Here is a 26799-nt window from a genome sequence, read left to right as displayed (position 1 = left end):
GATCCAGGTGCCTCCTACACACACACACACACACACACACACATCTTAAAACAACATTAGAATGGGATGAGGAGAAAAATGTTTAAAATTTCTATGTTGTCAGTCATCAAACATGCTTATTAGGTACATATTATGTGTGTGTGTGGCACCTGGGTGTCATAGTGAATGGAGCATTGGACGTGTGTCAGAAAGACCTCAGTTCAAATCTTGCCTCACATACTAGCTGTATAACCCTGAGCAAATCACTTAACCTCCCTTTACCACCATTTCCTCATCTGTAAAATGAGACTAATAAGAGCACCTACTTCCCAAGGTTGTTGTGAGAATAAAATGAGATGTTATTTGGAAAGCACTTTGGAGACTTTAAAGCACTACTTAACACTAGTGGCATTAGTATACATTTACAAAATTGTTGTAAGAACTACAATATCTGGAAAGCAATGCCATAACTTGCAAATGAATTGGATTTAAGTGAGGGATGGCTGTGCAAGTCATCAGTTTCATTCTCTCCTCCAGAGTAATCTGGGTCCTGTGGCAAGACAGAGATCTGGATGACTGGTGATGATGGCCCCAGACCGCAGTGGGAGACCTTGGCCTTTTTAAGCTGTCTTTCCCAGGTCTCAATTTGACTAAGGCAATGCAAGACAGGAGGAGAAAGCGGGAAAGAAAGACACAGACAGAATTGCATGCTCTATAACCCCAAGAATTATTTAATTTAAAAAAAAACTAAAAAGAACTTAACAAGCAACAACTAGTAAGGAAAAAGAACAGCAAACAACACTTTTGAGTTGCAACTGTGAGGCAAGTATTCAGTTCCTTCAACACAGAATCAGGGCCAAATGTGTCAAAAGATAGTCAGAGTGATGTAGGTCTTCTTACATTTGACCCATTAAAAACTCAACTGTAAAGGAACCATCAGAGAAATACCTAATCATGTGTAATTTTCATAGCATTTAGATTCATTTACTGGCTACAATCTAACTCAGGTAATTTATATAATATACTAATTGGGAGAAGTGGTGATTTTCCTTCAACCACACCCATTCTAAAACATACAATTCTTCTGACTCCCTCTCTTCACTCATCACTTTATAAATTGCTCTGCTCACTTAGACACACTTGATATATTTTTATGTCTGAAGGTTCCTGAGCCCCTCTGAGGTCCAGCCATAATCAATGTGGTATAGTGATGCACTTACCATCAGAAAACCTGGTTTCATATTCTAGCTCTGATACTTCTGGCTGCCTAATCCTGGACAAGTCATTTAACCTCTAAAACTCAACTATAAAATAGGTATACCAGCTACCTCAGAATTAGGAAGAAAGTACCTTACACATAATCCAAGCTTGATAAAAAAAAAAAAGATAGATGAATTGAATTGAAAGGGGTTTATATAAACTTAAAAGCATTGCAGAAATAAGAATTGGTTATCTCCAATTATAAACCTCTTAAAAGGAAAAGAACTCTAAAAGAACAAGCTTGGCCCCAAAGAAGAGAGACACCTCACCTCTCCCCTCCATCTTCCTCTGTATCCACAGTTATAAAACACTGCACATGAAGCCAGTCTTTTATGATTGGCTATACTGATTTTTTTCATCTCTTCCTCTTTTTCTAATATTTATCATAAGGAATGCAGAAAAGGGGAGGGATACAAGGGAAATCTAGGAGATGCAAAATTAAATTATATCAATACAAATGTTTTTAAAGGAGCAAGAATCCCATCTCTTTAATTCATTTAATACTTTTCACAGCATAAGAGTAAAATATAATTCTTACTACTTTTTACAATAGTATCAAGATATAGTTCTCAATGACTCCCAGCTCTCAAAATGTGTAGGAATTCAAATGCCCTTGAAAATTTCTAACCATGCCTAAATAATTATTTCTTATGCTATTTAATCATTTTTTTCTTCCATGTTTTCTATTCACCTTAATATCAGCAATAAAGTACTACCTAAAGCAGGGACAGGGGAAAAAGGAGAATCACCTGATAGTAGGTTACACTACTATTTCTACAATTAAAAAGCACTTTATGTTGAAAAAGCTGTTTAAGGGACTTCCAAATAACATAGCTGCCTAAACAAGAGGCAGAGACTGCCTAGCTCCTACATACTCACTTCATAAAAACACTAGAGTCCACATCAGACCAAATTATAATCAATAAGCTTAATGAAGTGATTTCTTCTACTCCAGAACTGCACAAGAGGTTAGGTAAAAGTCTTCCCAGTGGGACCAGAGATGACCAGAACATATTAAGTCTGCAAAGATCTGGGGTGACTCCTCTGAGAAAACCCTAACGTGGTCAGAAAGGACCAGACTTGGGACCGTGGAAATTTCAGAGAACAGAAAACAGCAGTAAGCAATGACCACAGTGTTCAAACCATGACACCCTAAGCCCAGGGGCTCTTAAGTCCCTAGCCCTGTGTACTGAGACACCACAGAGGGCCCTGGAGTACAACACTTAGAGTGGAGATCCATGAAGAAATTTAAGGAACCTAGGGAAAGAACAAGCAGAACTGATCATATCACCCAAAAGCACAAGTATTATGGAACCTGGCCTTGGCACAAAGCTCCAATTCAGGAATTAAAGATGGAGAGGTGAGTAAATAAAAGAAAATGTCAACAATTATCAAAAATCATTGCAAATATAAAGATCCTCCAAAAGGAGAGTGACTGCAAACAGTGACTCGATGGAGGAGCAATGGAATTTTCACAAGGTCAGCATGAAGATATGAAACAAGAGTTAAAAATGAAATAAAAGCCCTTGAGTAAAGAATTGAAAGGAGAATAAATAGCTTAGAAGAGAAAGTAGTAACCCTTCCCCAAGTAATGGATTCCCTGAAAATCAAAATAAGCTCAATAGAAATCAATGACTTCATTACATAGCAAAACATATTAGAATAGAATCAAAGGATTAAAAATTAAAGAAAACATAAGATTTGATATTAAAAATGATTTAGAAAATATGTTGAGGAGAGATAACTTAAAAATCATTGGGCTTCCTGAAAAACCCACAAAAAAATACACTCATCATATATTAATATTTAGAGCACACAAGCTAAATGCAAAGAGGAGAAGCTTTCTACTTTAAAGGTGTCTGGCAAGCATATTCACAATGAAAACTGTACCAAAGAACCTAGAGCATAAAGTTTTACCAATTGGTTCTTAACACCTTTTTGAAAAGGAAGCAAAAAGGAAGCTATGTAGCTTTAAAAAAAAAGTGGAGCTACTAAAACTCTAGGTTTCAGTCTTTTAGGATATAAAATTTCCACTTAATGTGATATAATTTCTCTTTCCATACTTAAAAAGAAATCAAATACAAAATATAAATAAGCCTTTGAGATTTTAGAAAGGTTAAGGCAGAGACAGGGATCCAAAAGCCACAAATTTAAAATTATTCAGTAAAATACTTCCCTACAAATTGAGGCTATAACAGGAATCATTTTAATTTAACCTTCCTGACTTCCTTCAAGTCTCAGCTAAAATCCTACCTTCTGGAAGAAATCTTTCCCTAGTCACTTTAATATTAATGCTTTCTCCTGGATATTACCCCCAATTTACCCTTTATCCCTCACTTGTACAGTGTTATTTATATACTGTGACTCCCATTAGACTGTGAGCCTCTTGAAGGTAAAAACAATTGCCTTCCTTTGTATCCCCAGCACTTAGCATAGCACCTGGCACACAGGTAATGATAAATTCTTGTTGACTTTTCGATACATTTTTACAATTCCAATAAACTCTCTTTTTACCCAATTCTGGAAAGAGAAAGATCAGTTTAGAATGAAACCCTCAAAGGGGGACTGCACATTTCTCACCTATCCGTTCTACAAAGTTCAATGTGTGCTTGTAGCACTTGGCATATTAAGTGTTTTATAATTATGCTAATACAAGGACAATTCCCTTATGACTATAGCATCACCTTCCCTTAACATTTCTGCCAAAAAAATACATTAATGCAATCACTAAGAGCCCACACAATGAGCTCCATTAGAAGAGAACTGGCCCCTCTCTCTGGGTAGTTAATATTTTAAATTCACAATTGCATCATTTCACATTAGTTACAATCTGACCACAATATATATAAAACTCATTAATGTGCAGTGCTTTTTCCTGAAGGCATATGGGTTGAAAACTTTCCACCCAATACATCTCAGATGGAAGATATTTCCAAAAATGCTCTTAGTCATGTTGACTTCCATAAACATATTTGAATTAGATGGTTCTTTTAATGCAGCAGACTCTTATTAATCTGATTTATCTCCTCCCATTTTTTTCCATTTCAAACAAACAAGTGAGTCACAGTAGCAGGCTGCAAGGCTGATTACTTATGTTTTTGGATACTTGAAGATATTGTTCAAACAAGCATAGTTAGACACTAGTGCAAACATTAAATTCATTTGCCATACACTGTCACTAAAGATATAGTCTAAATTAAAAAAAAAACATTTCATACCAAATATTCAGTACCTTTAAAACAAATACAGAATAAACAGAGACCCTGGCAGAAATACAAGGCATGAGTATGTGTTTATATTTCCTAACAAAATAGCACATGCTATTTTGGTCAATCAATAGCCGCAATAGGGCATTTGCTAGCACTGCACCAAATAGGAATTTCAGGGTCCTATCTGGCAGTTTTCCCCTACCTTAGCACAGGTACTTATATTGTTATATATGCTATAACTATTTCTAGAAGTCCATTAGTGCAAAATGCTTACATAGAGCATTGCATCACATTCATCTTCACTAACTCAATATTGAAAAGGGAAGGATGCACAAAAGTTAAAGGAATCTGAGGGACAAAGACAGTTCTCATGCAAAACTGCAGGTGAATGTTTTTGTGATCTAATGCTTCTTTGGGGTTTTTTGGGGGGGGAGTAAGAGGCTGCAATTACCAAATTATCCTAAACAGAAATATACAATAGCATCCACAGCACTTTAAACTACATAAAATATAAAACTGCCTGGTTATAAATTCAAAATATGATTAAAAATAAATGACCCTAATTCCACAAGCTATGAATAAAAAATCAGCCTCATTACTTTCTAGTCACACCTAGTATCTGTGAGTGTATGATATATGATACTACCCCTAAAGCCTGATTGCATTCTTATTACTGTACCTGAAGTAAGAACACAGGCCTCTGTGCTTGAGAATATCAATATAAACTCATCTATAGTTAGACACTAATTGAAAGGGGATTGACTTCTTCCTGGGTTTAGTCCTTTGAGATTAGGAATGAGAGAGCCTCAGAGATACACCCTCAAGAAAATAACCTAGTAAACCTAGTCTGGTGACATTTCTCATCAAAAGACTGATACCTCCACCAACTTGAGCAGGTAATGCCGGTTCCCCAGTTCACTCCTGATACCGGGTAGATATCATAATGGAACACTCCTAGAGAATACAAGAACAGGAAATTTCTCCTTTGTGTCATTCCAAAATTTGGATTGACCCAGAGACATAAACTCCCCCAAAAGGCTAGTAAAGGATACCAGAAACCACAAAAGTGAAATTCCCTGTTTCACAGAGTTCACAATGAAATGTTCACAGAGCATTTCAACTGGGAAACTGCCCAGTTCCTGCCTTGGAGTAATTTCTCTTAATAAATAGAGAAATGCAGTTAATCAAATCACCAGAATTTGAATTCCCTAAATGGGTGCTTATAGGCCTAAGCTAGCTGTACCCAACTGGGATATGAGATAAGTACATATTTCAAGCTGCCTCTGGGATATTTGAGAGAGCTGGGGGTAGTATACTTTTTTTTCCTTAGAAGAACTATTAAAATTTACTGGTTTTCCCTTGCCAAAGTAGGCCTAGAGAAAACTATGAAAAGGTAAGTTTGCCTTTGAGGCCTCTCACTCTTCCCTTTCAGCAGCACCCCCACCCCCAATTTTCAGCACATTCCCCTTCTCATCAGCTGTTGGGGCCCTTTTATCATAAAGGAAACAAATCAAACTATAGTTCTGGTTTCTTTAAAGTACAAATGACACAGTAAATCTGGAGCTGGCCTTAGAGTCAAGGAGCCCTAGATTGAGTGCTGTGTCTAACATACACTGATTATACAACCATGGGCAATTCCATTATGCCCCAAGCAACTCTTTAAAACTACTAAGAACAGCTGTCAGTCTGCATTGACATAGGGACACTGACCCTACCCTGATGAAATCATAGCTCCAGACAAAAAAGCACACCACCACCTTATAGCACATCACAGTTTTCAAAGGGCCTTCATATACATGATCTCACTTGGTCTTCACATTGATACTAACAGAGCTGTCCAGGTGGTATCATCCCCATGGCCTAGGAATAAGGACAGAGAGTAGACCACTAAATTTCATTAGTATAAGGGGAAAAGAAAGAAGACAAAAGAGAAAGGAGGGGAAGGAAATAAGCATCTACCATAAGCCAGGCACTGTGCTAAACGCTTTACAAACATTATCTCACTTGATCCTCACCACAATCCTGCAAGGTAAATGCTGTTATTATCCCCATTTTACAACTTAGGAAACAGTGGCAAAGAGAGGCTTAAGTGACTTCCCAGGGTCATACAGCTAGTAAGTGTCTAAGGCTGGATTTGAGGTCTTCCAGACTCTATCCACTGTGCCACCTAACTGCCTCCTGGAATTCCCAGATGAAGAAACTCCCTTCACAATGCAGGTTAGAACCGTCTCAGCAATTTAAATATTAACAGTTGTCTAGGGTGCTGAGAAGTAAATGTGACTTACCCAGAGTAACATATCCAGTATGTATCAGAGGCTGAACTTGATGGGCCCAAATATATAGATATGAAAATGAGACCAGGAAAGGTTAAATGATATATTCCAAGTCACCAGAATGGCAAAATCACCAAAATATAAAACAAAAGTCACAGGATCATTGATTAGAGCTAGAAACAACATTAGGGAAAAAAAACATCTAATTCTAAGGTTCTTAACATTAAGTTTCTGTCCCTTTTGGACATTGGGTAAAAACTATAGATGCCTTCTCAAAATAATGTTTTTTAAAATGAATAAGATAGGGGTGGCTATGTGGTGCAGTGAATAGAGAATTAGCCCTAGAGTCAGGAGGACCTGAGTTCAAATCTGACCTCAGACATTTAACATTTACTAGCCATGTGACCTTGGGGAAGTCACAACCCCAACTTCCCTGCCTTCCCCCCTCCAAAAAGCAATCAATTAAATTAAATACACAGGATTACAAAGAACACCAAATACACTGAAATACAGTTGATATTTTAAGAACAAGTTCACAGAATCCAGGTTAAAAATCACTAATCTAATCCTATTTCTTCATTTTATAGATAAGGAAACCTCAACTCAGAGAGGTTAAATTATTGCCCAAGGTGATAAAGGAACTAAGCAGTAGGACTGGGATATGAACCCAAACCTCACACTTTTAAAAGAAAAAGGCAAATGAAAACAAGGTCATGGCTGCTGTGGTATATTAGCTATGATCAATATATTTTCAGACTGACTTCCTACATGTTCAGTCCTAGACTATAATATGTGACATTCAAAAACATGACCCTGAGACACACAAGAATTTTAATTATCAAAGATTCAGTCTTGCTCAGAATACCATAATTACTGGAGCAGATAGTACAGACACATCTACTGAAGACCCAGAAAATTATTGTCATCAAAGCCCTTGGCACTAGGGAAAATGGTTCAATATCAAAAACCCATCTGATTTTATCAGAGAAAATGTCTGCTTTGCTGTTATACCCTAAGGACCATGACTTCTGACTTGCAAGTAAAACCTTCCAAATGTGCTGGCTTCCCCATTAGAATGTGAGTTCCTTGAGAGCAAAGAATGTCTTTTCTATTTGTATCACTAGAACTTACCATGGTGTTTTGTACAGTTAATGCTTAATAAATGTTTCATTCATTTAGAAAAAGCAGACAAGTATCTAGCAAAGATTAGTAATAACAAGCACTGAGGTAGAAAATAATTTTCTGGTTACATCTCAGTTAACTAGAAAATTCCATTAAACTAGAACACCCCATTCCTTGAGCACTCCCACCAAAATAATCTTTTCTATCTAACAGTGCAGTTCATTCAAGTAATTAAGACTAATCCTTTGTATGCCATCTTAAATTAAATAAACATCCAAAAATAAAATTTCTAAAAGCTTGGAACTTATTTTATAACTGCGTGGATTTTATTTTATTAGTTGCTAGCTTATTTGTAGGTTGAATCCAAACATCAACAGCCATTTGTAGAGAACTTATGCAAATATTAACGATGAAAAAAGATTAGATTAAAAAATAAAAGCTAAACATGGTGGCACAAGATTGTAATCCCTGCTACTGGGGCTGGGGGATCACTTGAATTCAAGAATTCTAAAGTGCAGTAGGGATAAAGCCTTTGGACCACTAACACTAAATCTGGCACAAATACAGCAAGATTCCATTAGCAGAGGGCTACAAGGCTGTCTAAGAAGGAACAAACTGGCCAGGTCAGAAAAACAATAGGATGAAGCTTCCATGTTGCTCAGTGCAGGGAGCATATTAAAGTTTCTCTGATGATCAGTATTGGGATAAACCAATGAATGACAGATATACTTTCAGTTTGGGTGAGAGAGAAGAAAGAGGAGGAAAAGGAGGAGGAAGATGAAAAGGAGAAGGAAGAGGAAAAAAAGATGATGATGAAGAATATTTAAATTGAAAGAAGAGCAATTTCTTTAAAAGTAGTAAAGAAAAACACACTACAATAAACCCTATAACACACTAGTGACTTAACAAGCTGTTATTTGTAAAGATTCCTTCAGGTTATTAAAGGGATTTGTTCTGTGAAGTTTCAGTTCAGTCAAAGGACTAAACTTGAAAATCTAGGGGACTATATGTGGCCTCAAGGCCACAGGTTCCCCAGCTCTGGTTTAATACCATTGATTCATTCCCACAATTTTCCATTTCTGTGCTTTCAGGTTACATTTTTGGAGCCAATTTCTTTTTTTAAAAAATCTCAATAGACTCGGATTCAATCTGACCTGTTTGTCAATACAAGCAACACAAATGCTTAGGCTCCTTAAGAGTCTACTCAATAAGGTGAATCTTTAATAAACTTTGTTTAAAAAAAATCTCAGGGGCGGCCAGGTAGCACACCGAGTAAGAGCACCGGCTCCAGTGTTGAGAAGACCCGGAGATCGAATCCCAGGCTCAGACACTTAGCACCCACCCAGAAACACCTGGCCGTGTAACCTTGAGCAAGTTACTTAACCCCAATTGCTTAGGGGCGGCCAGGTGGCTCAGCGAGTAAGAGCACCGGCTCCAGTGTCGGGATGACCTGGATCAAATCAGGGCTCAGATACTCAGCACCACACCGAGAAATAATAATAACTGGCCATGTAACCTTGAGCAAGTTACTTAACCCCAATTGCTTTAATTTTTTTTTTAAATCTCAACAGACAAGCTTTATTATAATTCCTTGAGAAAAGCTACTTTTGTCTCTTCAAATGTTGGTTAGAAACATAAAATAGGCTGATTTGAGTGCCAACTTCAAAGAAAGCCCTGCAAAGAGAAGGCATATCCCCACCCACTAAAATACTCTATCAGATGCTTTAGCCTTCTTTCTCTTCTTTGTTTTTACCATGAGATCAGCATGTACGGTGGAAAGAACATGGACTTTGGAGCCAGAACTAGGCTCTTTCATGAGATCTTCTAAAAATCTTGGTTACCTGTGGGCAAATCATTTAACCTGTATAGGTCTCAGTTTTTTAATATGTAAAATGAAAGGATTGGACAAGATATTCCCTAAAGTCTCTTATACTTCTAAATCCTTTTATATTTTACATTTAAAGTCCCTGGAAAAAGGAAAATCAGATGGGAAATATATCTCTTTACCACATTAAGCCTTAACAAAATAAATCTAAGAATCCAGTTACTAATAATGGTATTAGAGACATCTTGGTACCAAGTTTAATTGTAAAGCAAAAATTGGCAGCAATATTTGGATTTTTAAACCAAGAAGCCTACTCTCTATATTTAATATTGTATGTTAATTAAGCATTATTTAGTAAATCCTTACTGTCCTGGACAGGAGGCAGAAGCTGTTTAAGAGACTCTCTGGGAATTCAATTTTTAGCAGACCCACTAGCTGAACAAAGCTCAAAGTTTCCTGAAAATCCTCTAATTAGACAGTAAAATAGCAGAATAATCTGCCTAAGTCCTACGAGTTTTTTTTTCCTGCATTACTACCAACAGATGATGTTTTCTGTACCTTGACTTTAAGAGTTACAATCAATGAGTCCAAGAGATGGTGGCCCAGAGCCAGTTACTTTACTAGTTGTTATCTTCCCTCAACACCAGAGGATAGGTAAACTTGCCTATAGTAACAATTAACTATTCCCATTATTGTATGTTATCCTTCACTTAAGGGGTATGATTTTCCAAAGCAGGAAAGTCATTAGGCAATTATAGATAGCATATTATAATTTTACATAATTAAATACTGCAGTAGGCTTGAGGGTGTTGTTCCTCCTACCAATACATTATTTGATTAAAAAATAAATTTTAATTGACCTTACACTGATTTTACAACTTTAATTGATCTTATAAACACAATTATTTGTGCTTTTGTCAATTAATCAATGCACATTTATTAAGAACCTACTCTGTGTCAGGCATTGTGCTATTTGCTGAGGCTACAAAATAAAAATGAAACAGTTTTTGTTCTCAAGACGTCCAAATTCCATTGAGGAGACAGCCTATACATGTGTGTATATATGTGTATGTATATACATATATATGAAATAAACTGTAATGGGAGGAGAGACACTAGAATCTGGGAAAGGGACTCATCAGTAAAGGCTTCCAAGTAGAGTTGTATTTGAGTTGAGTTTTTAAGGAAACCAGACTCAAAAGGCAGAAGTAAAGAGGGAGTAAATTCAAGCATGAGGAGGGAGAGGTGTAGCCAGAGTAAAGCCTCAGAGATGGAAGACAGGGTGCCACAGGAGAACAACAATGGCCAACTTGGCTGGACTTCTAGTGTATAGGAAATAATATGTAATGATTCTGGAAAGGTAGGTTAGGAACAATTTGTGAAGGCTGTTAAAAACCAAGATGACATAGTAAAAGAAAGCATTAGAGTCTAGCTCTCCCCACACACCTCTTCAAACAAGATCTAGAGAATGAACCAGATTGAACTGTGATCTGGAAAGCCAAGAATTCACACAAAATCATTTTCCAGCCCAGGGTGACTTAGGGAGACAGAGAAATCTGCAGACCCTAGGAAGAGGATCTGGCCAAGAGCATAATATTGATGGCAGCTTTGGGTTGCATTCTAGCACCCAGGGACTAAGAGAAAGGACAGGGAAAAATAGAAAAAAGAGCTTATAATGAGTTAACCATTTACAGCAATGAAAGTAGACTCTTCCACTATTAAAATAACATTGAAATTGTAGTGAAACAAGTTCCACCTACATTTTCCCTTTGGTCAGAACTTATGATTTCACTGATATAGCAAACTCCTTGGGGAAGAAACTCCCTCTACTAATGCAGGTTGGCAACTGATCTATGACCCTTCTTTGTAAGGTGTCTGAGGCACTGAGTTCTTAGGAGATATATCCAAGAAAACAACCAATAAATGTCAAAAGCATGACTTGAACCCAGGTTTTCCTCATTCAAAGCCTAGATCTCTTTCATTATAAGTTATGAGGAAATTGTTTTGGTGATGGGGACTACTATTTTGGATTTCTTCCTTATCCTTCTAATGAGGATAAATAATTTGCTACCATACCATACCATTGCTAGTGATGAGTTAATATTGTTTGTATGGTCTTTGAACAATGCCAGTGGGGATCAGAGCCATCAGTGTTTGCTTCCTCCAGCCTGTTCTATGCTCAGTGTAGAGTTAAGACCACCACTTTTTGCCATCCTGGATTTCTGACCTGACAACGTCTGGTGGGTAACAGCTGACAGGTGAAATCTGTTCTGCACCTTTTGTTTGCTTAGGCATCTCCAGAGCTCTTTTTTCTATTTTTCCCTGTCCTTTCTCTTAGTCCCTGGGTGCTAGAATGCAACCCAAAGCTGCCATCAACCCAAAGCTGCTATGTTATACTACCTTTCACATCATCAGAACTTATATTTCTTGAACATATTTGTTGGAAGTTGACTACATGGTGAATTATACTTGTCCAACTTGCTTTCCCTCTTAAGCTAGGAATTGCTGAAAGGTCATTCTAATTTTTTAAAACTTAAATTCTAATTTGTTCTAATTAAAACTATCATCTCTGTACAGGAGGCAGGAAACATTTTTGTTCATTCTTCATCTTTTAACAAAATAGAAAGAACAAAAGGGATAGTTGGAGATAACCTGACAGAGCTATCCTTTTTGAATCCTGCTGGGCTTCCTATAAACAAACTCCATATGTTGCCAAAAGCAGACAGCAGTCGAGGCAGAAAACTTAATACAGATGTCCAATTGCCATTTTGGCATGGGTGTGAGGGATGGAGGGAAAAGATTGCTTCTTAAAAGAGAATAACAGAACCAGTCAATCAATAACATGCACATATGAATATATTTCTTCAAAATGTTCTAGGATGGAAAAGGCACACTAGGCTAAATTAATCAATAGGCAGATCTAGATAACTATAGCATTTTTTATTTCAATTATTTGTTAACCTACATGAGTAGAGCTGTTCTCTATATATAATGAATGTACCCTTGAAACAAAAGTACAAACTTGTGATCTATTTTATCCTAGAGAAAATAATTGTAAAAGATCTTTTTACTTATTTCTCTCATTAAAGGCCAGTGGGAAGAGGAGAGGCATTAGAAATCAAAGCAAGGATTTAATTTCCCTACAAGGAAAAGATGACTTCACAAAGACTTATTAACACATGAATGTCAACACCCAATCAGACCTATTACTGTACACTGTATCATTCATGTAATATTCTTGTTCTCAGTTCATCACTAAATACTTGGTAAAGAAGAAAAATACATGCTTTTCCACAATAGGAAACACTGCTGTAAACAGTGACATGATCCAAAGAAGTCTAGCTGTCACAGAAATATCGTATAAGTTTTTTCGTATTTAAAACTGTCTTATCAGTACATTTTGTGGCTTATTAACTCAGTCTCAAAAGGTTTCATTTTTCAAAAAATTTACTTTCAAGTACACAAAACTTGCAGTAGATACCAGATAATTTGATGATTAGCATCTACAACCAAGCATAATATTTTAATTACCATTAAAATTTTTTCTATATTAATTCAGGTCAAAGCTCTGATCATGCAATAATTCAAAGATAAGAAAAAGGAATGATTTTAGTGACCATAATTGTTTCATTCATGTCAGATTCTCTTAGCACTGTCATAACATTAACTCACATATTGAAAGTCACATTAGTAATAATCAAGCCAGAGAATGAAAAGTATGTCAAGCACAAGTTATGGGGCTGAGTGAAAGAATGCTGTGCAACTGGGAGTCACTATTACTATTCTTCAGATGTCTGTCTATTCTCATACAACACCAAAGGCTTAATGTGAAACTTCTGTTGTTCAATGATCTTCCTTTACCCAGTCTTCAGGGGGAAAAGTCAGATCATCAGCAAAATTATACTCAAATAAAACACAGCAAAATACAATATTTGGTTCTCTAATAAAAAAACAACAATTTGGGGGTTTTGTTATATGTATTTATACTTACTTTTTTGTTTCAATTTTCCTTTAACAGCAACTTTAGGCTCTATTTGTTTTTTGAACCTTATATATTAGAAATGCCCTTAGCTAAAAACTCTTACTACTAGAAATAATATAATAAAGATTTCTATAGTGCTTCATATAATTTATAAATCACTTTGCATACATCATTAGGACACTAACATATTATGTTATCTTGAGTTTTTAATCATTAATTTAAAGTCAATATTAAGTATTCTTTTTTTTCTTTTTTGCAAAACAAATTCCCTTTCTGAAAAAGATATTTGGGATTATACAGTCAGAAAGATATGCAAGGCACATGGGCAAATAAAGCAACATTCAAAAGTCAGCTCTCTATATTACTCCATATGAGATGTTGCATATATAACTTGAATTAATATGTATATTGGCTTTTTTTATTTCATAGAATTATCATTTTTACATTAGATTTGCCTACATTGATATTTAAGTTAGTTTGCATTTCACGTGCAAACACCAACTAATGACAGGAGAAATTGGTGGCCTGCCTAGAATTATTTTTAAGTGGCATACATAGATCACCAACATCCATATTTTAAGGACTGTCATCTACATCATAAAACTTCATGCAAAAGAAAATTTGTTTAATCATGTTTTAAATTCATTATACCCTTTGAATATGGAAATGTTGGTACTTGTCAAGTTCATGAAGATAAAGAAAAACATCTTTGAGATGTCAAATTATATCTATTTAAGATTTATTTTATATACTCAGAAATATTTAATTCCAATTAATTACATATACCAAGCATGTCAGTTCCCAGGCATGCTAACTTTAATATATTAAAAGGAGAGATAGAAAGCAACCAATTTTGATTAGAATTAATTCTCTCTGATGGTGAGAGAACTTGAACAGCATGAGGCATTCTTGTAACGGGGTATAAAAGAATGTAACCTTGAATAGGCTGTGGTCATAACATTAAGACTATCATTTGGAAAACCACATAGCTGAATACAGTACCTGAACAGTGCTTCTTAGATTCCAACAGAATAAGGGTTTTGATCCATAGAACAGATCCTGCTTAACTGAATTTCCTAGACTACATATAAGTCTACTACCAAAGCATTTCATCCAACACCCAATTTAAAGATCTCTCATTTTATTTTTATCACTAAGTGTTGTAGTCTAACTAGACAGCTTCTATTCCACTGCATCTTACTGATAAATGTTTCGGTGTTCACTTTGGTGAAGGAGCAAGAAGTATAGGATACTAAGATAGAAAGTATCCTTGCAAGAATAACCCTAATAAAGCTTTTCTGCATGGGTAGACCAACAACAACTGGAAACTAATTGGTAAAAACAGTAGATTAGGTTAAAATGGGGTTGTGCTAATGGATTGAAAATTCCATCACATCACTGCAGTGTGATTTCAAAAGTGCTTATATTCACTTTGGAACTCAGCTTCTCAGAAAGAAGGGAGAGAGAGAAAGATGTTATATAAATGAAAGACTGTTATTGTGCCTGTGAGATATTTAGTTATTCAAATAATATAAACAACCTCCAATTTAGGAATGGGCTATGGTCTCCTGTGAGATTATTTCCTGTGAAACCTGTGAGATCTCTAGTTACCCAAATAATATAAGCAACCCCAAGTTTATGGATGGGTTGTCAGTTGTTTGGAATACAGATTGCTTTTGTCTATAGAAATCATAGTACATTTATACCCACCATTTAGTGATCAGGTGCCAAGCTAAGCCCCAGAAAGTCTATTTAACCCCTAAGTTATTATGTCAGGGACCTGTGATTTCCTGGATGTGGGAACTTATTTCACATACACAGATTGCAACCTATCTATAATTTAAAGTCCTGAAGAGTAGACTAATAGTCAAATGGGCATAACCTCCAGTGCAACTGAAATAGTACTAAGCCTTGAGCTTCTTACAACTTTGAGCACCAAGCCCTTCTTCCTGGGGCAGTTTTACTAATAAATTTACAAATAGTAAAAGATTATAGGAATCACTCAAGGCCTTCCCCCAAGTTCTGAGGCTTAGATTACTAAGCAAATATGACATGCTAGAGAATACACCAGCATTACTTGGTTTCTTTACTGTATTGTATTAATCTGTATAAATCTAATAAAATAAACATATAAATCAATAGTTACAATGTGTTGGTATAAAATCTTTCTGGTATCAATTGAAATTATATATATTTCATGTATAATATATGTATATAAATTATATATACTATACATATTAATATAATACACATATATACACATGTACACATACATGTGTATACATGTATATACATGATTCTTCGAAGTTATGATCCATCAAGAGTATAACAATATGACTTTGTCCTGGATCAGACTACTTTGAGAGTACCAAAAACTTACAGGTCCCAAGCCTATACCTGAGATCCTAGTATAACAAAACAATATATACTCCCAAGAAAGCAGCAACAAGATCAGCTCAGAACTTCCCCCAGGAGTATAGCAAAGCCCAGTTCTAATGAAGTTATGATCCATATTACAAATTATAAAAAAATCACTCTTCTTACTTAAAAAAAACTATCCGCTAACTATGCCCAAAGGGCTATAAAAATGTACCTACCCTTTGACCCAACAATACCACTTCTAGGGTTGTATCCCAAAGAGATCATACAAGTGGGAGGAGGACTCATATGTACAAAAATATTTATAGTAGCTCTTTTCATGGCAGCAAAGAATTGGAAATCAAGGGATGCCCATTAATTGGGGAATGGCTAAAAAAATTATGGTACATGAATGTAATGGAATACTATTTTGCTCTAAGAAATGAGGAGCAGACGAACTTCGTAATAACCTGAAGAGACATATAAACTGATGCTGAGGGAGAGGAGCAGAACCAGGCGAACATTGTACACAATTACAGACACATTGTATCTGTGATGACTAATTTTGATAGACTTGGCTCTTCTCAGCAATACAAGATAATAAGACAACTCCAAAAGACTCATGATGGAAAAGGCTATCCACATCCAGAGAAACAATTATGGAGTCTGAATGCAGATTGAAGCAAACTACTTCCTCTCTCTTTCTCATCTTGTTTTGTTTTGTTTCTTCTTTCTCATTCATTCCATTGCTTATAATTCTTCTTTACAACTTGACTAATGTTTAATGTGAAGGTATATGTAGAACCTACATCAGATTGCATGCTACCATGGGGGAAGGGTGGAGGAGAGGTAGATGGAGAAAATTTGGAACTAAAAAACTTGTGGAACTGCATGTTGTAAACTAAAAATATTTTTTTTAAATAGCTATCCACTACTGAGAAAGAATGTGCTGAATCTAGGAGATTGCTGTGGTCAAAGCACTGGAGCCAAAGACCAGAACCTGTGGATTCCCTTTTTCAACCTCTGACACACTCTTCCCAAGGTATCTCAGCATCAGTTTGACTTATTTGCAAAAGAAATATCATCATTTCTAAAGCAAAGTTAAATAAAGGCCTCAAAGGATTACTACTTAAAACTAGTTTCCCATCTAACTTTTAGGCCAGTGAGTATTTAAATGATGTGCTTCCTTCATTAAAGAGGAGCATGCAGCTGAGACCTAAGACCCTAGGGCCTTGGATCCAGAAGAATTTCACCCAAAGGCAGCTGCTCTATCTCAACAGTTCAGCTACTCAGGAAGAAAATTCACTTTGCATTAAATAGCTAGAAGTTTATATACTTCATGAGAAAACAAGTTGCAAGCCAGTTATCGTATCACCAACAACAACCTGGTGACCATGCTTCAAATCCTGAGTTAATTGCAAAAAGTGAATAAAATTGAAAGGCTATATCACTAAACTGATGCTTCTGAAGCAGAGGTTCTTAAATGTTTTCTGTTATGAACCTCCTTTGGGAGTTTAGTAAAACCTTATGGACTCCTTTCAGAATCATGTTTTGTTGCCTATATTTATAGTTGGGGGAAATGTTCAATTTCAACTATACATTAGTGAAAACAATGAAACATCTTTCCCAGCTAAGTTCACAAATCCACTAAATTCCCTTAGTTAAGAAAGAATCTAAATAAAGCTAAAAACAATATCTAGTGAAGCACCTACTAACATGAAACATTTTAAGATAAAAGCCCTTAACATAAATTTTCCTTAAATCCAAAGTACCCTGGGAAAACATTCCCTTTATTTTGCCAAAATTTTCTGTTTCCTAAACTATCTTCAAAGACAGTGAACTAGTAAAAGAATTCCCAATCACTATCTAGTTTCTCTTTCTGTTCTATTCCAGTTGTTTTTTTTAACAGTTACCTTGGAAACAACTGCCCTCATTAAAAAAAAAAAAGTTTGATTTGACCTTCAGCACAGGGCCAAATTAGAACACTCCTAAACAACCAGCCACTTAAACATAAATCTGTAGGCCATAGTAAGCATTTGGGAACCATGCAGCTTTCCTAAGCCAAATGGAAATGTTTTAAATGTTTAGAACACTGGCAACAGTTAGTGGATTTACTGTTTCATATAAGATATATGTACACTCCTGATTCTGAAGTGATTTTGCATAGTGAACAGAGTGTGGACAAAGTGCTGGACTGGGATTCAGGGAAACTAAATTGTAGTCCAAGTTCTCCTATTAACTAACTGTGTGACCTTGGGCAAGTCAAATCATTACTTTGTATCTCATTTCCCTTGTCTAACATCTTTGTAGCACTCTAGGGTTTGCAAAACACTTTTTGTACAGTATCTCATTTGAGCCCCACCACAATTATGTAAGAAAAATACTACAGGTATTATTATTTCCACTTAACACATAAGGAAACTGAGGCTTAAAGAGCTGGTATCAGAAACAAAGGGATGATTTCTAAAGTTCTGTCCAATTCTTTGACTCCACTGTTCTTTTCTTATCTCCTTTACCAACGTGAACTGACTACTAACTTCCCTAAAATGGATGGAACATTTAAACATAGTCTTTTGTTCATAATACTGTTGTCAATTAATAACAACATACAGAATGATATGATGACAAAAAAAAAACTATGACTATATTTAATTATGAGCAGTTGCACTGTTTCTAAACTGTTTCTAAAGGTCCAGTCTGATTTTTGTGGAGAATACTTAACTTTTTTTAGAATTTAAATAATGTTATTCATTTGATGCACCAAAAAAATATAACTAAACGGAAGAATACCATGAACTCAAGGTACACACACACATATACACACACACTTCTAAAATTTGAGAAATCCTCTTAGTGAAAGTCTTAGTATTCATTTAGCTTTTTCCACATAAAAATTTTATGATGACAATCACAGAATTTTAATGATCTAGTCTTACCTTCTAACTTCATAGGTAAAGAAGACACAAGGTGCTTAAATTACTTGTCCGAGGTCACAACATCTAGTTAAGCAGGAGAAACAGAACTAAAACCCAGCTATTTAAGGATCTTTTCTCTGTATCCTGTTGTCTCCCTACCACATACCTTTACATACACACATACACACACACAAAACCAACCTTATTACCTTATACTATAATGATATATGATCTTTTTCTTTAATTATATCTTTTTTCTAGTTTAGAAGACATAAAATTAAGAAAGCTAAGTCATTGTTAAACTAATTATTAGCTACATCTTAGAGACAAAAATCATATAAAAATATATAATAGACATGTATCCATATATATGTATATGCATGTGTATAGGTATATATATGTATAGATATATTACACATATGGATATGTCTCACATCTCTAAATATACATTTATATAAAGTGTGTTTGTGTGTATGTGTGTGTGAGCATGGTCTACTGAAGAGGAAGTTGGACTCAGTCAAGAAGATAATGGTTTCAAGGCTTGCTTCTGACCCATACTAGCTATGTGACCGTGGTCAAGTTGCTGAACCCCTTAGTACCGTATGCAACTCTCTAACACTATAAATTCCTGAGCAAATGCTGATCCTTATTGGTAAAAAGTTCCTCAATTGGAGCCCTCTATACCAATGAAATTGTGCCCAAGATATATAGATGCAGATACCAATGATACAGATATATATGTATGTATACATACATATGTATGTGGGCATACATATTTTTTATGCTAGAAAAAGCTGAACAGTAGCTCCTAGTGGTTTGGCTACTAATCTCTATCTTTGGTTGAAAATAAAGAACCACATTCCTATGGCTATTTGGCCCTTCCTGGAAGTTTGCTCATGTAACAGAGCTAAGATATGGTCAACTAAAACAAGAGTTGGGAATCCTGAAACACTATGGAGATTATGTACCTATAATGTGCATATTATCAAAAACTGAAAATAAGTTTTACCAATCTACTTTGAAAACTTCCTGGATTGAGGGGGAGAAATGTCTGTCACATTAGGTAAGTAGTCTACTGCTTTTCAAGAACTGACACTATTTTTTGTCTTCTTTATTAGCATAGAGTATAAGCAATAATTTTACAAAATAGGTAAGTTATATAAGCAATCTTTAGAAAACAATTATACTCTCTCAGGTTAAAAGCTAAATAATCTTTTAGATGTATGCTAGGTGTGTTTTCTTCTCCCAAGGCTTCCAACTAAGGTTTTATCACCTCCCTAGCTGGACAGAACCTTTATTTTGTTGCACATGTAGCCAATGCTGTTCTGCGTCCCTGCAGGACAGAGATCATAGCATAGAATTTAGAGTTAGAAGGAAGCTTAGAAATCATTTGGTCTAAATTCCTCATTTTTTGGACATGAGAAAATTGAAGCATTTTCATCCAGGCCTCTTTTTACTTGGCACTACTTCTAATAAGACTTAATTTTCTTGACAAAATTAAGGAAATTTTGGCTGAAAATGAAGGTAACACACAGAATGATGTTTAAAAACTTGAACACTAGAATGTGGGAAAAAGGTTTGTTTTTTTTTTTCATTCATCTAGCCCAAATCCCTCATTTTGTAGATGAGAAAACTCAGGTTAAGGTGATGAACCTGAAGTCATGCAGGTAGCAAGGTCAGGATTTGAACAGGTCTTCTACCTGCAGAGCTGGTGCACTGTAAGATGTTGCTTTTGTCATTGCTTTTGTCTTGTCATTATTTTATCTGACTGGCATTTGGGGAAATTGATATATTACCTCCTTAGAGTCTCTGTAATTATAATTCTTGATCCTGAACATGAATAATGTCAAAAGTAATAGTTTTCCCTTCTCAGTAACTGTTTATCAAGTGCTTACTATGTATCAGGCACTCAGTGCCAGAAAGTTAGCCCTAGTGGCAACTTAAGAAGCTAAGCATATGACAAACCTTGAAGTGTTAAATAAGTGCTAGTAATTGTTATTATTGATTAAGGTGCTGCAATCTACATCGATAAGTACATACACCAATTAAATGATAGATCCTCAAAGTACAATTTTTTTAAAAAATGTGACAGCTTTCTAGCTATAGGGTTCTAAGGAAAGCTTTCTACAGTGAAAACCAATATTATGATGTACAGAACATAATTTAAATTCCTCCAAGGTAGAGGCTTGTCAACAATGAAAGAACCCTAGTTTCATCTTGAAAAGAAATAATGATGAGTTTCCTTTCCTCTTTTTTCACAGTCATCATCATTTTGTTGTTGTTCAGTAATGTCTGACTTTTCATGACTTTTCATGACCCCATTTGGGATTTTTTTGGCAGAGATACTGAAGTGGTTTGCCATTTTCTTCTCTAGCTCATTTTACCGGATGAAAAAACTTAAGGCAAACAAGGTTAAGTGACTTGTCCAGGGTCACACAGTTAATAAGTGCCTGAGGCTACATTTGAACTCAGAGTCTTCCTGACTCTAGGCTTGGAACTCTATCCACTGTACCACCTAGCTGCCAAATTTTATACACCATTCAGGGTTTTTACTGGCTGCCTGCTTTTGGACAGCAAGTTCCCCAGAAGATGGAATGGTAAGATTGAAACTCATATCAACTGTTGTAGCTTCTAGGAAGTTCTCATTGATCTCAGAGGAACCTGATAAGACTTGAATGAACTGATACAGAGTGAAGTCAGCAAAACTAGTAGAACAATTTATTCTATAACATCAACATTGTGAAAACACACAAATTTGAAAAAATTAAGAATTTTTATCAATGCAGCAACTGACCACATGTGCAGAGAACTAATGATAAAGAATGCTATCCACTTCCTGACAGTAGTGATGAGTTAATATGACGCATGAGGTGTACATATTTTAGTAAAGTCAATATGGTCATTTGTTTTGCATGACTAAGCTTATTGTTGCAAGAATTTTGCTTTTCTTTTTTCTTCAGGGGAGAAGCGTAGGGGAGAAAAGATGCTTACTAAAAATGCTTACTGAAAAATTCATTTTTTTTAAAATTCTCTTTAAAGGTTTATCTGAAGAAAGAGGTAAAATTAATGGTTAATGTGAGGTTTTTGACTATTTGGAGATTTTATTTATATACTCTCCCTGTATCTCTATACTAATAAATAATATTTCTTAAAGTCTTTCCAAAAGAAAATAACTGATATTTACACAAGGAAAGACTAAAGAAAATGTGACATTCCTATAACAGAGACAAGAAAATGTGACTTTTTCCATGGTTAACAGAGACAACTGTCACCGTACTTTGCATCTGTTTCTCTGCCTGGTTTCAATTCCATGGAACAAAATGTCCCTCTCATATTGATACCACCTACCTTAGCTTCCTCTCCCCTGTATTGAGGGATGGAAGGTGGAGTACCAAACTCCTCCCACAGCATTCTTTTAGAGGACAGAAATTGAACTTTCAGATTGCTCTACTTTGCATCTACATCTCTGCTTGGTTTCAGCTCTACCCAATAAGATACTCCTGGTAGCCCCCATCATTCCCCTCCTCTGGCTTTCCAGTCTCCTTTTGTGTGTTGTCTTGCCCCATTAGGTTGTAAGCTCTTTGAGGGTCTTTCTTTTTCTTATTTGTATCCCTTAGCACAATGCCTAGCATGTAGTAGGTGCTTAATAAATGTTTATTGAATTCAATTCAATTGAAATGTGTCTATATGTATATAGACACATATCATCGACATACATCTACACATTCACCCAAAAATGTGCATTAAAGAATTTTAATAAATGTTAACTGAGCACAATTAATTCATAAAGACTGTCCCTTTTAACAAGCTAAGGAGGCAAATGTCATAAATCATTTTTTTAAAAAACCAATATGTATTTCTTGGCTAAATGTCAACCATATAACCTAACAAGAAAATAAAATATATGTTAGATTTAGGTCTTTAGATCCACCAAGATGAAAACCCACAGCAGAGAAGAACAAATAAGCAAATTAGTTGTTCTGTTCTCAGGAATAAATTAAGTTTGTTTAAATTCTTCTTGCTCAATAATATTTAATGATCCAGGGTGGCCAGGTGGCTCAGCAAGTAAGAGTACTGGCTCCAGTGTCGGGATGACCTGGATGAAATCTGGGCTCAGATACTTAGCACCACACCCAGAAATAAGTGGCCATGTAACCTTGAGCAAGTTACTTAACCCTCGATTGCTTTAAAAAAAAAAATATTTAATGATCCAGGTTTTCTGATATGAAATAAAAAATTTCAGATATTTATAATACTTGTGGAAACTGAATAATTTTAGTTTACCATAATTTAAAGACAATCTTTTTGCTAGCTTTGGGAATTCCCATGTATACAGAGAGAAATAATATGAATTTGTTCCTTGACCTTTTCTACAATTGCTATTTTGGCAGCAAAAGCATATATGTACATAGGGGGCAAAGAAAAGGGTGCAGAGAAAAGGCAGCATAATTGAGGGAGTAATGAAACCAGCAAAAGGATGGAAATGTTCTTTAATTCCAAAAAGAGGTTTCTTTGATCCAATTGTATGCCAAATGTGTACATTTTAATTGATATATACAATATGACCCAGAGAAAGGCAAGCAAAAAACAGTATTAAATGTAATGATGGAAGAAGGGTCCTATATCCACGATCAGCAGCATTTTTCCACTCTCTAAGGAGAATCTACTCAAGAATTTTCTGGTTTTGGTGTACTCAAAGGGTAAGAGTTTCAACACAAGTTTTTCCTCCAAAATAAGGACCTATTCATAATGACACATGCCACCAACCTGATCAAACGTTTTGCAACTGTATTTGACTATCACCTTACATTATTACAGAGGAAAAAAGTTGCACTATAGGAAGCTATCTCATGGGTATTGTGCTATTCATAAGAGTGAAGGTTTCAAGTGCAACTATACAACAGCTTTCTATTCCAGTGTAATTTTTTTTTAATTAGAAGAACTTAATTATCTTCCAATAACATTTAAAAGAAAAAGGATGTTAAAGCAATCTTGGGACCAAGATAAACTAATAGAGATAGGAACTTGCATCTCTTAAGTTTCTAAATAAATTCATCCTAATAGAAATAGTATTTCACACTGGGTCCCCGAGGCGCTAAAAGATACATCACTGATTCTAAGAATAGTAAGAGTGACATACAGAAAATATTTCTTTCTTCCCTCCTCCTCCAAGGTATCAGCCTGCCCACCAAAGGTACTCTTGGTTATCCTCGGATTATGACAAAGCATAAGGCGGAAAAAAAGAAACACACACACGCGCACACACAAAGTTTCACTGCCTGACCCAGCAGGAAATTCCAATTGCTTCATGCAAAGGAGCCCTTGGAGTTGCTGAAATGAAATGTGATGTTTAGAGAGATCACCATGTCATGATACAAACTTGATTTTCAGGGTTGGAAAGAGGTCAGGGAAGGAAGATGAATGAGATTTCAGGAGGTGAGTTCAAGGTCAGGGATCTATGAATTACAAAATATTGGTAGATGAATCAAGATTTACAATCTATAATACATAGCTAGCCAATCTTCTGGTTTCACTGTTTAACACCAAATGTGAAAAACAGCAGTAAATGCACTGTGATTTACGAGTAAGGGAGTATGGTATACTTCTAAGGGTGAAAGAAGGTGGTGTGCGAGGCGAGGAGTTACAAACTACTTGAAATACCCAGAGAAATTTACGAATGAATTTTCTTGATGTCCAAGGAACAAAACAATAAGAGGGACCACCTCCAAGAAGTCCTTCTGGAAATATATTCCACCCAATTTTCCTGTTCTACCTGGCTAGGCAGGTTTCTGTGCGCCCTTCCTCTGAGCCCTCCCTCAGACCTGACTCAACTCTCCGCTGTTTACGATGCCCACGTGTCTGCCTGCCTCAGTCTCCCACGCAGACAGACGTAAGGAATGGGGCAACGGGGAAGAAGCCCCAGTTCCCACACTCGGCTCTCACACACACGCACTCGCATAAACAAAAGTACCAACACAAACACGAGCTTTCCGTAAATGCTAATCTGAGAAGATAGTGGGATCACGTGAGGCTGACACCTGCCAACTGTCTCCCAGTTTATGCCACTGCCTAGTGGAAATCTTAGCTCCTCTCTTCTAGTTCAAATCTGAGCTTCCAAAGCGGAGCCTCCACCGGACGCCGGCAGGGGGCAAGAGGGAGCAGGGCTCAGTGCCGACTCCACTTTCCCAGCCAGGCTTTCCCCATCCCCTCCCCCAAACCGAGCAGAGAGCACCAGAAGAAACTTACGGATTTTGACTTTGCGGTGGTCCAGCCCGCTGGCCGCGGCTTGTAAAGCATCCAGGCGTCCGTGGAGCCGAGCGGCCCGGCGGCACAGGGCAGCTGCCTGCCCCTCTATCTCGGTGAATATGTCCCCAGCGCAACGGGAGAGGTCAGAGAGCTGCCAGAGCAGGAAAACCAGGGAGTGCGCGCTGACCTGCTCCAAAGAAGTGAAGAGTAGCCCCCCGGCCCCAGCCCCGGCGCCTTCGGCCGTCGCGGATCCTCCCGCAGCTCCCGTCGACTGCTGTGGCGCCCTTCCCGGCTCCCCCGGCCCGGGGCCGCTTCCGCATCTCCCGAAGACCCCGGGTGCCTCGTCCCCTGCAGCCTCGTCCAGCCGGCACATCTTCACGGGCTCCACAGTTCTCTTGTGAAAAGGCATGGTTTGTGCGGGGCTTCCTCCCTCCACCCTCCTCCTGCGGCCGTCTGGTTGACTAGCTGCTTCTCTCCTGCCGGTGCGAGGAGGGGGCGAGATCAAAAGCCCTTTGGCGGCCCCTCTTCCACAGTCTTCATCCAACACAAAGAAAAATCCTGGACAGCGGGGTGGAGGGGGAAGGAAAAAGGGCTCTGGCTCCTGTCCGGGCTGGAGGGAGGGAGGGAGGGAAGGAAGGAAGGAAGGAAGGAGCGAGGGGAGGGGGGTGTTGAAGGGGCGGTGAGGGGCTCGCCCTGCCTGGGCTCAGCCGGTGTCTGTAGCGAAGGGAGCCGGGGAAACCCGGGGCAGAGGTTCATGTGGGTCGGAGCAGCCGCTTCCCAGGAGGTCCCGGGATATGGAAGGCGGCGTTCCCACCCCGAGGAGGGGGCATTCCCCGGCCCGTCAGTCCCGGGAGAGAAAGTTGGAAGGGAGAGAGGGAGATGTCGGGGAGGAGGAGCTGCGGGAGGCTAGGCGAGGCGCTCAGCAGGGAGCCCCAGCAGAGTCCCGCTGAAGTTTGCAAGGAGGCAGGAAAGAGCCGGAGTCGCCTTCCCTCCCTCCCGATTGGAGAGGGAGGAGGAAGCAGGGGGAAGTGCCGCCGACACCGCGGCTGCTGAGAGGGGGCGGAAAAAAAGCAAAAGAAAGAAAGGGGAGGAGAAAAGGGCCCAGCGTAACAACCACCTGCGGCTCCCACCGCCGCCGCCGCCGCCGCTGCCGCACCCAATCCTGCGCCCGCCCGCTGGGGAAAGGTAGCTAGCTAGCTAGCTCCCGCTTGGCTTTCTCTCCCTAACCCCCACCTTAACATGATTTCCACCCCCACCCTTCTCAGAGCTACGTGGCCGTGGCTCCAAAGACAGTTTCTTCTCCCGCCCCCCTTCGCTTTCTTATGTCCCTTTAAAGTTTTGGTCTCACCCCCTCACCTCCTTGTCCCCCCCTCCCTCCAGTTGGATGGGCTGACTCTGGAAAGGGGTGGAGCAGGACAGTTTGCTGTGAGGGAGGGAGCCCAGACAGCTCCGGGGACAGCTTGGGCTCACTCGGAGCCCGCTCCTCACCTGCAGGCTCCCGGGAACCTCCCGGTGCTGAGTCAGTAGCCGGGCACCTTGCAGCGACTTGCCTCCGGGGGAACCCCTGTTAGTTAAGTCTCCTCAAGTTCTTTCTTGTTTATTCTATTTTTCCATACTTAGTGGCGGGAGC

At 37.7% G+C, this 26799-nt stretch overlaps 1 protein-coding gene across 2 annotated transcripts in view; it reads right to left on the bottom strand.

Annotated features, from left to right (window-relative positions):
- Positions 1-26350, bottom strand: part of NHSL1 (NHS like 1) — a 294193-nt gene extending 267843 nt beyond the window's left edge. The window contains exon 1 of one of the 2 annotated variants that reach the window (XM_069077255.1): positions 25170-26350. In XM_069077255.1, coding sequence (XP_068933356.1) covers positions 25170-25578 — 409 coding nt within the window. In that variant the 5' untranslated portion in view covers positions 25579-26350. The remainder of the gene's footprint in view (positions 1-25169) is intronic. The other variant, XM_069077256.1, reaches the window with a different exon arrangement.
- Positions 26351-26799: the final 449 nt, after the last annotated feature.

Source organism: Petaurus breviceps, unplaced genomic scaffold, assembly GCF_028583685.1.
Source record: "Petaurus breviceps papuanus isolate PSGF00001 unplaced genomic scaffold, PetGlider_PUasm1.0 90977, whole genome shotgun sequence".
NCBI classification, from domain to species: Eukaryota; Metazoa; Chordata; class Mammalia; order Diprotodontia; family Petauridae; genus Petaurus; species Petaurus breviceps.
The sequence above is the reverse complement of the archived record's forward strand: the minus strand, read 5'-3'. Positions and strand labels throughout refer to the sequence as shown.